The 12,149-nt window shown below is 39.3% G+C and overlaps 1 protein-coding gene across 1 annotated transcript; it reads right to left on the reverse strand.

The window, feature by feature from the left end:
• Nucleotides 1-4,531: 4,531 nt before the first annotated feature.
• slitrk5b (SLIT and NTRK-like family, member 5b) lies at nt 4,532-10,398 on the reverse strand. Its single transcript, XM_038719826.1, has one exon. It carries the CDS (start codon nt 10,347-10,349, stop codon nt 7,749-7,751), a length of 2,601 nt encoding a protein of 866 aa, XP_038575754.1. The 5' UTR covers nt 10,350-10,398; the 3' UTR covers nt 4,532-7,748.
• Nucleotides 10,399-12,149: the final 1,751 nt, after the last annotated feature.

Here is a 12,149-nt window from a genome sequence, read left to right on the forward strand (position 1 = left end):
AAGGATGACCTACGAAACTGCATTCGCACTTAAATTTTACAGTCCTACTATTATACCCAGAAACTACAACTAAAGTTGTAAGTAATGATGGTCATTGGAAGGCCACACAGCAATAAGAAAAAAGATATGAAAAATACACAAACCGAAGGACAACTAGAAGGTATTTACATTTTTTTTGAGACAGCTTAAAGATAACAATGATTTAAGTGGACAGTCGCCTGTGTCTGACATGTCATGCTTTATGTTGCAGTTTTATAAACCATGTCCTGTGCTGTGAAGTTTTTTGAAGCCAATGCCGAAAGCATGTGTGGTGATGAGGGTCACATAGGTTCCCCTGTCACCCCAAGTGTCTATTCTACTGCAGTGTCCTTGAGCAGTTACCAAATCCTTATCAGCTAAGAAGGTGTTGCATCATTTATCTGACACTGTGCCAGGGCAAAAATATTGCCGTCCCCAAAAAAGATTAACATTTATGTGGTTTTCCCTCACATTGCCGAAATGTGTTTTGGTTATATTCAAATGCGACAAGACTCCGTTAAGAAATCAAGAAATTCTACATTTTGCCCCAAACCTTAAAGGGACACATTGACACAAAATTAAGGTGACATAAAGGGAATTCAGTCTCTCACAGCAAAGGTGCACCACACTCAAAAATCTGTTTCACTTTTGAACACACATCTACACTACATGTACTGAGCACAATAGTGAAATAAGAAGCCTTGGTGCCACCTGGAATTTTGCTGCAATGTGCTTCAACTCCATTTAGAGTGTTACGATTTTGTATTCAGATCTATACAGTCTGTTCAGATCTATACAGTCTATACGAATGCACAGCACCCAGGTATTTTCTAATGTGTCCACAGGAACTTCAGTAATGACAATGTCCAACAAAGAATGATTTAGAAATTGAATTAAATGTCTATCTTGACAACCTTGAACTAGTGAAAAATGGCTCAAAAATCATCAAATGGAACAATTTCTTGAAATTCTGGATTAGTGTACGGTTACACAATCTACACCTTTGTCTATGCTTAACTTTTATTACTTTCACTGACCATTAATCAGCTAGTGGAGGAGGCAGAGAAGGGGAGCTTTTGGCTCTGGCTGAGGAGGAAAGACAAGAGCTGGGGAAAGAACAACTAACCCCTACAACAGCCGCAGAGGGTAATACCTATCAGCTGCAGGGGGTGACAGGGAGACGTCCCTGTCACTGCTCCGCCACCAGGAGACGTACCAGGATTAAAGGAGTGAAACGTTGGTGAATGGTGGTTCCTGGCTGATGACCCTGCAGCTGACCCGTGGGCACAGGAGGAGGTGCAACCGGCAGCAACGTCTAGCAGGTGTTCCATCTACCTGTACTTTTCACTGATAGAAAGGTCCACTTATAATTATGCATTGGATGTAAGCTTATTAATGGAATGCAGGACTGAAGTAATGTTACATTAATACATATAGGCTTTTTAGTACAATTTGTATCAGAAATATGTTGGGGAATAATTATTATAATTAGTCTCTCCCACTATAGAAAGGTTTGATGAGATTAACTGCTACTTGTCAGAAAAAACGAAAGAACATTTGAACAAAGGCAAGTGGTTAGCCACCTTCCTCCAGCTGTCAGTTTGGTTTTATGAGATGGTCAGGAAAGAGAAGAAGGAAATGTGCAACAGTGCGGCAGGGGCTGCATTTAAATTCAGGCTGCCACAGTACATGGGCAATCTGTAATAGCCCACTCACACATCACAGCACTTGATTCGGAAGCTTCACAGCAAAGTCAGGTTTATCTCGCTGTATGAAATTATGACACAAGAACAGGTTGTATGAAATTATGCAAAAAAACGACTATACATTGTTTTACTGTAGATGTGAAAATATGTGTTTTCTTCATCACACTGGGATGGTGTTGAAGTAATCCTAGACTTTAAACTTGAATGTATAATGTTGCCCTATGATTTCAGCTGCCACTTACTTCTGTCGAAAATCATGCCCTTTCTAACTGTCTCTGGCCTTGAGTATACCTTTGTTGTTCAGGCAGGGCTGCTTTTTCATTGTGAGGTTTGTGTCTCTCCCATCTCTCAACTGAATGAGGAAACACAAACAGGGCCCTTTCAGGTCACATCTTTTTCAAATCAGGAAGAGGCACCACTGGTGTGCCGCATTTATAAATAAATCTACCATGAGACAAAAAACAGATTTAATGTTTCGTCATACATTGAAATTTTACAACATGTAAACAAATGGGGGATGTTATCCATCGAGGCCTGTTTGTTGTCGCTATAAATTACAGGCCAAAGCATGCCAGTATGTTATAGCAGTTATAGTGACACTAAAGGCCAGGATACAGAGAAAGACATGCCCTTGATGTGCTGAAGAGCCATGAGGAAAAGGGAATGATAAAAAGCGGGTGGAAATCGGGCATGGACAGAGGTTAATATAGAGGTTAGCATTAGAACTGCACAGTATGCTAGTGACTGAAGGAGGGAAAACATGATATTTAGAGTGGATAATTTTGAATTGGGAGATTTTATTAATATGCCTGCATACTGGCAGGAAATTTTTGAGAATGATATACATACAGCCAACATTCTGGCATTGTAATACAGAGCACTCAAGAACTATGAAAGCCTCTTATAAACATCGATTCACAACACAACATTTTATTTTGCCTTTTGCCAGAGCTTTTCTCTTTTCTTGATGTAAAAAAATATCATTCTCATGTTTAGTACAGAGTACTATAAATGGGAGGATGAAGAAGGATTTTGTCACTTTTCTCAGGTTGGCAGTCATAAGCCTGGATAAGCCGTCATAAATATTAGTGTGTCTCACACATACTGTTTTCAGTTGTTGCAAATATACTGGCAAAGTTTAGCACATCCTGAATCCAAATCCCCCTCCCTGGGTTTGTAAATGCCACTCTACCCCAGCAGCATGTAATTTCTCTTCACATTAAACTAAAACAATGGACAGTACGCTGACCTACACCATTTACAAGCACACTGGACACAGATAAATGGCAGTTTATGTTCAAAGTGTACTGCATCAATTATTACTAAACCCTTGACTTTGCTGGTGAATTGTGTTAAGGTTTTAGAAGCAAAAAAAGCATTGAAAGACGAAAAAGAAATGATAAAGGTATTGCTACACTGGTTGGCTGAAGTCCTTGAGGCAAGCATGAATACACTCTGAGTCAATAATTTATGCGCCCAGACACACACACATTCAAACGCACACACACATACAAAGTGAGAAAGAGAAAAACGGAGCATTGCTGCACAGGCAAACAGAAGACTGAAAAAGCTTCAGAGACAGAAACAAAGTCTGAGACTAACAACTGGAAGCCATACATATGTCGCCAGATGTGAGATGCTATTCTGCTGTCCACTATAAAAGAAAGAGAGATGTATCAAGGAGGTTTGAGTCAGTGGTATTTCTACTGTGTTTGCTTGCCTGACGCAAGCAGATAGTAAAGGTTTTTCCTTTGGTGAATGCTTACACTCAGACACTCATATGCTGTCTTCACACTGCCTGACACATCTCTTGAAGCTTACATAATGTAGATCTGCCCTAATTTCCCTCTGCCTAGCAAAACTGGGGTCTTCAAGCAGCTAAGCAACATAACACCATCAATCCGACGAACAGATGAGTCAAAGGTGATCCAAAGTGGTTAGTTGACTTATTAAAGTAAATTATTATTATTTTCAGACACAGATCCTGTGTTTATCAGTCAGGCCTAAAATCAATGCAGGGAGGTGTATTCTATGCAAGTCGTCTTTAAGTCTTTCATATAAAATGTGTACAATAACATGCAGTAATCACATAAATGTCAAAAAGCAGCATTACAAATTAGTTCACACTTTTGTGTCAGTGTAGTTCTGCTTGCTTTAGAATTGTTTTTCTGTGTCAGGTAATTGGATGTTTCCATGGATACTGAGCTTCCACAAAGCTATGCCTGCTAAGAATAAAGTTTCTCTGCAAGTGTCTGCTAGCATGTGCATGCAGATGTGTTCGTATTGCACAGTTACAGTAAGGTCAGATATCCTTATTCCAGCTTTATGCACATCACAGTTGATACACCAAAAGCATCCTTTGTTGCTATGAGAAGCTTAAGAGCAAACATTTTGAATTCAAACGTGTACAAGAAACTCAAGTACATTTTGTAAAACTGCCCTATAGGCCTGTTCTGCTACTGCGCAGCTGTTTTAACACTTTGGGCATCAGATATTCATACATGAGAGAATCGATCATTTAAGCTCTTAGTCAAAATGTCTTTGGGTGATACTGAGTAAAATTAAGACATCATAAATTATGCCATATCAATGTTGATTATGCAACACAGCCTGTTATTTCCCATTTGCCTAACTGAAACATGACAAAGGCTTAATCTGAACATTTGAACTGGATATTGTAATTTTAAATTTTCATTTTGTGCAACATTTTTATATCTGCCCTCCCTGTGCATCATGACATTCACTGCAAACACCATGCTTTAAGGGGTGGAGGGAACACAGAAACAAGGGTATACGAAATGAATGCATATGTTTTATTCATCAGCTAACAACTAAAGAAACAGCACATTTTAGATATATTTACCCCACATATTCCTAGTTGTACTGTATTTTTGCAATAAGAGACCAGTTCTTTGCTTTTCAGAGCCGGTGCAAGTTTGCATGGAAACACTGATGAAGTGTTCTATTTACAAATCAGAGGTTGACATAGAAAACCACCGAAAATCATATGAAACCCAAACAAAACAAACAAAAGCAAACGGAGGAATAAGACACTGAATGGACCTATTTTTCTTTGCAAATTAAACATTTGCACATATACAGAGGACCGTCACATTTAAATTTAACATATTTTTGGATTATCAGTATTTGTAGTCTCACATGTGACAAAAATCTGAATTTGGTCATTGATTACAAAAAGCTGAAAGAGAACAACCTTACAAGTTTCAGTAATATACAGTCAATGCTGTTCCATTACACAGTTGCCTTTGCAAGATACTTACAAATTGAAAAAAATGTAATGACAAATAAAATGGTAAAAGTATCAGATTTTCTTCCAAATACACTGGCAAACTAAATGATTTGCCTCTTTAATGATGTGCTATTTTCTCATCTGTTGCATTCGTTTGATTGTACAAAACCATACATAAAAAAAGAATTGTTCATTTCAGAACTAGACCAGTTAACTAGATGTCGACCACTGTTCACAATAAAATATTTTCTGTATCTGTCTGTGCATGTTTGCATGTTTACAGTGTTTTTCTCCAATAAGTTCACAGCAAGATAAAAAATCTACATGTAACAAAGTACAAACCTGTGCAGGTTTACATCATGCTTCAATGTGTAGATTCCATTTCATTTGTTCAGATGAATTTCCAATAGCATTTACACAGTGACAAAATAATCATAAAATGTGAAAGGCAACACACCAAGACTGTACACTTGATAAACAGCGTGACTAATGCTGCGGTGTAACACATGGTGACATGCAGACAGGGTCTGCAAACACCATGTCCTCTAATTAGCTGAGTTAAGATGACATGTTCAGTGCATAATACTGCATATGATGTGAAATTACTCTGTGTATTAAACTCTCAGGGAAAGTTAGATTCATGGGCTTATACTATTGACCCAGAAATTGGTTAGACTGCTTTAAAACTGGATGATGTTCTCAGTTTGCTTTAGAGCATAGAACACTTTTATGCATAAAGACGACTGTGTCCATTCAACTACTGCATTCATTTGTTGTGCTTTTCAATCTACTAGCTAAAGCTCTTGCAGACCTTTATACATTTTTTACACTACCCACCAATACCAAGTTAAAAAGACAGAAACAGCGACTGCTAATAGCAGTCAGATTGCCAGATTTCATTTGATCCCGCACAACAGATGAATTAAACAATGTGAAATAAAAAGATGTTCTTCATCCACACTGTTTTCCCCTAAAAACACATAATTAAAGATATATGAAGTTTTAGAAAAAATTTAATTGTCCAAAAAGTGGTACAAAAGTACCTCTGAATATTGATGTGTATTACATTTCTAATAAGCATTTATGGGATTTATGTGATGATATTATTAAATATCATGTTTGTGAGTGTTAGTTGGTAACTGAGGGGATGAGCTGTAGGCATGTAGTACAGATTGTCTAAGTAGTCTATATCTATGCATAGTGCAAGATCTTCAAACATGTTACTTATGGAGTTATCAAACCTACTTCTATGGCTATATGCTCATGTTACCATATTGTGCATTTCAGAAAGTGACATCATTGCTGACCTGGAGAAGTCAATAGTGCAGTTTTTTTTTTTTTGTAAAAGAAACAAAATAAATATTTATTTGTATAAAAATAGTCAGTTAAAACATGTCAAAGATTTTCAGCTGACTTTCAAATAAAAGTATTTAGAGATACACTGGACTCTTATTGTATTGCAGATCTAGTCAAATGTATTGCAACTGGAAGACAATTTTTGTAGGTATTCAGACATATAATAAAGAAAAAAAAGGTTGTAAGGGTGCAATAAAACACAGGATTGTGCTTTGATGTGCCCCTCTGAGTGTCAGAATTTGCATATATTATGAGCAGATTTTTTGTGAAGTGCTTTGGATCTGGTGCAACTAAATAAAGACACTTATTACAATTCATCAAATTGCAACTAGTGTGTTTTCAAACTGTATGTTTGTGTAAAATGCAAGAAAATACATTTGTACATATTTGTGACATTTGATTGACCTGCAGTTAAAGCTCATTTTCTTTCAGTTACAATACATCTGATTACAGTTGTGATTATACTCTTTTAGTTACAACATTTCTGAGTACAGTTACAACACATTTATATTTAACTGAATACAAGCGCAACTTGTGTCCGTAATCCACAAGTGCATTTGGTTTGGAGATGGGGAGGTGCTGAAGGAACACCACAGATACAGCATATGCACTAGGTCAGTTCAGTATATTTTTAGGATACATTAATTATTCTCTCCCAAATCTGCATACAAGAGAGCAGATTTACTGGCCTTATAATCTTTAATTTGAAATATTACATTGGAATTTGTTTTATGATCTCATGCATTTAATATTATCATCCCAGAGCTGTACATGCTGGAGGACAAACTACCTAGCTAAATGTATCTGACTCCATTTTTCACAGGAGTACAATTTCCTAACAGATGTGTAGCCTGTGTGACTTTTTTCCACAACTACACACAGGCCAAATTCACGGTCAAAGATACATTTATTTGTAGAATAAATTGGATTTAGTCTCATGTATGAGTTAAGTTTTGAGTAAATTTGAAAAGACATAACTGGGAGCCATACATATAACTAACAAAAACCTGGTTTATTTTGGGATAAGAAAATATTATCTGCACGGTTCATTAACACTCATGAAATGCAGCTAATCTGAGAGTAAAAGCTCAGGCTCACATTATTGTCAATGAGACAGCTCCAGGATGTATTTTATGATGGGATGAGTCATAAGAGCCCTGAATATCTAATTGCTTGTTCATATTTACCCATTTAAACCAAACACCACAGGGATAAAGGGTTAAGTAAAATGTTCCCCTTTATTATTCAGTCCTGTAAAACATGATTCCCAGAAATGCATACTGTGGCTCACAATGCATTGTCCTAATAAAGGTGATAAAAGTGTAATGCCTGCTTTTTTAACATGGCCTGATTCCTGATTAAAATGGATACATCGCATCAGTGCATCCACTCTGAATGTCCACCACGGTCCAAGTCTCTTAAAACTGTGTAAATGTTGTTCGTTTTTCAAGAACCTCAAGGTAATCAGGATCAATGTGAAGCTTTGCTTTTAGTTCCCAGTACTCACTCCGGTTGGGCTCCACATAAACAGTACTTGGTGCTGTGCAATAGAGTATTGTCTGTTGTATTCTCTCTGGGTGCACATATTGATGCCTTGCATCCAAGTCTGAGGTATACTGACTTGATGAATGCGCTGTATGCTTGCATGGTAACGTATTGCTGTAACGCGTGTGCTTGTCACGCTCAAGTACATCTCTGTAGTAACACAGATCATCTTGGTGAGGGGTGGAGGGCTTGTTAAGAGGCTCTGGAGTGGTGGCACTGTATTCTGAGCTTATTACATTACTCGCTGCCTCTTCATCTGAGTTACCCAGAAAAGCGCCACTCAGCTCATCAAAGTCTCTAAATCCATCCACTGATTTGCTGTCCGTGGGGGTGTGGGCAGTGGTTCTGCATGAGGACTCTGTGGGAGGTGGGATGTACTCATATACATGTCCTGCAGATGTTCTGACTTTGGGAATGGATCCCTTTTTGTAAAGGCCATATTCCATGTTGAGAGAGCTAATGCAAGCATTCATAGAGCTATTTTGCTCGTTTTGACTCTTTTGACGTCTCTTTTTCATTGCCACAAACAATCCTGCAGCCACAAACACAGACACAATGAACATGAGGAGAAGGGCAAGAATCATCACAGATAAAGGAATGGCGCTGTATTGTGTGTCAGAGTCCAGTGATGTCTCTATCGTGATAGTGCTGCCAGGAAAGGATTCCTCAGAGGGTGGGATCATGGAGGCAAGTATATCAGAGTTATTAGGGCAGAAATTTGTTGTCTTAATGTATCTCATATCCTCTCCAGCTAGCCTCTTAGGCGAGCCACAGATGACATTGTTTACAACTGTGCCTGTGCTAAGCTGCTCCAGCCACATCTTCAACTCCAGTATGCTACAAGAGCAATCCCAGGGATTCTCAAACAAATCGACTTGCACCAGTGCTGTAAGCTGATCTAGCACACCACTAACCGGCAGATATCGCAGATGGTTGTTGCGGAGATTTAGTCTGGCTAATGTCAGGCCGATAAATGTTCCCACTGGTAAAGTTTTCAAGAGATTATTGTTCAGAAAAAGAAGCTGGAGTCTGGGTACATGCAGAAAGGTGTCAGAAGCAACTTCTTTAATTACGTTGTATTCTAAATATAAGAACTGTAAGCTCTCCAATCCATAAAACATATCAGATGCAAGATGGTCTATCAAATTCCCGTTAAGGTATAGTCTTCTTAGATTCATCAAATCGGCAAAAGCTCTGTCATGTATGCGAGCTATTCGATTGTTACCAAGATGAAGCAAATCTAATCCGGTCGCCTCAATAAAATCTGATCGACGCACCACAGGGATGTAGTTCCCTGTTAGATACATCTTTTTGGGATTGTAAGGTTTGGGATTTAAGTCAGAGATATGCTCAATCTTTCGCTCCTGGCAGTTCACATTCAGGCCAAGGTCTGAAATCTGAAGATTGCAGGTACAGGCAGTTGGGCAATCTAAAGGCACGGGGGATTTGGTTTGATATGAAATAATTTGGCCATAATTCTGTGGTTTATTAGATGGGACGCGAGCAGTGGGTCTTGATTTTAATTTGCCTGACTGGCGAGGTCCCTTAGTGGGTCTTGATGAGGACCGTGCAATCCCAGATGAGCTGAAGGCTGTGACTAGAGCTGGCGTGGTCCTATAGTATGCATCGGTGCTCAGATGTGGCAGGGGGGGCATCTCGTATTCAGCGATGGCTCTCCTCGGGCACAACTCTTGTTTTGAAACCTCATCAAGATCTCTCCCATGAAGCCGAAAAGGGAACTCACAAACAACATCGCCGACTAAAGCCGTGTATGAAATGCTCTCGAGCCAGGTTTTAAGAGCAATCAACTCACAGGAACAGTTCCACGGATTCTCCTCCAGCTGTAACTCCACAACACTGTTCATGTGCTCCAGCAGACCTGAGTAGGGAAGCACTTTAAGCTGATTACCCCTTAAGTCCAAATGAGTCAATGGTACATGCTGGAAAATGTTCACGGGCAGCGTAGATATTAAGTTGTCATTTAGAATCAGGACCTCCAGATGTCGAAGCCTGCTGAAGGCATTTGGAGCCACATGAGTGATATAATTATAATCAATTTGTAGATACTCCAGACTTTCAAGGCCAAAGAAAAACTCTTCCTTCAAGGCATCAATTTTGTTATTGTTAAGATGTAATCGTTTTAATCCCTGAAGTCCATTAAAAGCTCCTGCTTCAACCTCAGATATGTCATTATTTCCCAAATGTAATATTATGAGTCCTTTGTACTCAACAAAATCATTGGCAGACAGCTTTTTCAAAAGATTCCCTGTAAGCAGCAGATGATACTGGGAGAAGTACACTGGGCTTATGTCTGAGAGACTTACAATTCCTCTGTTTTCACAGCTCACTGTAAGTATCCCCTCTCTCTCCTCACAGGCACACAGTCTTTGACATATTTCTCCATAACTGCCATACATCTCACCAGTGCACACTGACGTTGCACTTAGCAAAAAAAATGAAATCCAAAGATGCATTTTCCTGCAAATGATGGCCCAGCTCACAGTCCTGCTAAGATATCCTCACTGTCATCTAGAAATAAAAAGACATACATGGTGATGTAAAACAGGGCAGATGGCAATGAAAGCAACTTCCACACAACAAAGATGTAGCCTGCCTGAGTCAAAGCTTCATTTGCTGTTACCCAGATGTAACTTCTGGCTGTGTGGTTGCTGATTTAAAATGGCTCAAACAAAAGCAGGGTAGAAAGCAACTCCTTCAAGCTATGTAAATAACAAAAAGCAAGGTCAAAGCAAGATATAAGCACAAAACAATGGTCTAAAACCCGCCGCGAGGGGAAGCCATCTCGCATTTGCTTGTTAAGACATGGGAAATGCAATTAAATACTGGTTTGAATAAAAAGCTGTAGAAATTACCGACGGTTTAGCTTGAGATTCTGCATCACAGTTGCATGCCTTGTCAGATATAAGACGTCCTGCATAATTTCTGTCTAAACTCCCGGTAGAAACACACAGCCTACCTCACGCACATTGATGAAGATGTAGGCTCGTTAGGTATTTCAGCGCATCTTTTATTTTTAATCCGCCAAAACGAAATAGGAAACAGGATCTATTCAATGCGTGCACGTTCGTCGTCTCTAATGCAGCGGAGAGGATGAAAGAAACGCTGATCAACCATAACTGCCAAATGCTTCTCTTTTACCACGCTGTGCCGGAGGAGACACAGCTATGCCTGGTAACAAAGTTGCTTATTCTCTCTTTCTCTCTCTCTCTCTCTCTCTCTCTCTCTCTCTCAGTGGATGCTCACGCACGCACGCTCGGCGGTCGAGAGGATGTCAAGTCATTTCATGCACAAAGAATCAGCTCACTGGAGCATCATACCGAGATACATCCCCCCAAAAGATGTTGACCTACCTACAGAAAAGATGTCCCCAAAACAAACAAAAAAATCCACAAAAAAATCAATAATTCACCCGGCCTGGCGTGCTCCTGCGCGCTAACGGGTTGTTAAACCGCTTATCGCGTTATTCATCCTGAGAACAAGACCTTCACTGGAATGCTAAATTACATCAGCTTTTAATCTGTCAATCCTGTAATGTTAGGTAGCTGGGGAGAAGGGGGGGTATCCTAAAATATTGGTCACAGTGAGTCTTTATTTTTCACCTGACAAGGATTGATTCATCTTTCCAACATCACACTGTCAGTGTAATTTATCCACATCCCAGTTGCAATTTTTGGACATTTCACCTGAAGAAAAAAAAAAACGCTGTTGATCCAGTCACATTGCATAAGGTACCCTGCAAGTAGGCTAATCAGGCTTTTAAATGACTTTGAGCTTCAGTGGTTTATGGTTCAGTCAGAAATATTTTCAAGATCTAGTAAACCCTTGAATGAACTGCCACACTGGTGCTATTTCAACTAATCAAAACAGTAATAAAGTACTTATATGGCGTACGCAGAACAGCTTTAACAATCTTGTCATCCACTGCATAACGCATGAACACACTAGGACTTAGTAGGATGTGTTGGCCTGTTGATCAACAGCAGAAAGCTTGAAATGGTGCAGTTTTTGCCCCTTGCTTTATTAGAATTAAATAGTAAACTATGAGTCACACAAAGGGCATCACTTTGTGTTGAAAAGTGGTGGAGGGTTAGGGGCTCAGATTAGTGGTGTGAAGAGACACTTAGCTCGCGAGACATCACAATAGGCGATATTAGGTTCATGAGAATGAGACCAAAAGATCCTTAAACAGTGTTTTAAATATATCATCAATGCCAAGATATATGAGTGGGGGTTCCTGGGGGACCTGAGTAGGG

Source organism: Micropterus salmoides, unplaced genomic scaffold, assembly GCF_014851395.1.
Source record: "Micropterus salmoides isolate LMB-PRFRI ecotype aquatic unplaced genomic scaffold, ASM1485139v1 Ms_hic_scaffold_15, whole genome shotgun sequence".
NCBI lineage: Eukaryota > Metazoa > Chordata > Actinopteri > Centrarchiformes > Centrarchidae > Micropterus > Micropterus salmoides.

What these genes read in the sequence shown, in the direction of transcription:
- slitrk5b (XM_038719826.1), bottom strand. Translation starts at nt 10,349, where the DNA reads ATGCATCTTTGGATTTCATTTTTTTTGCTAAGTGCAACGTCAGTGTGC.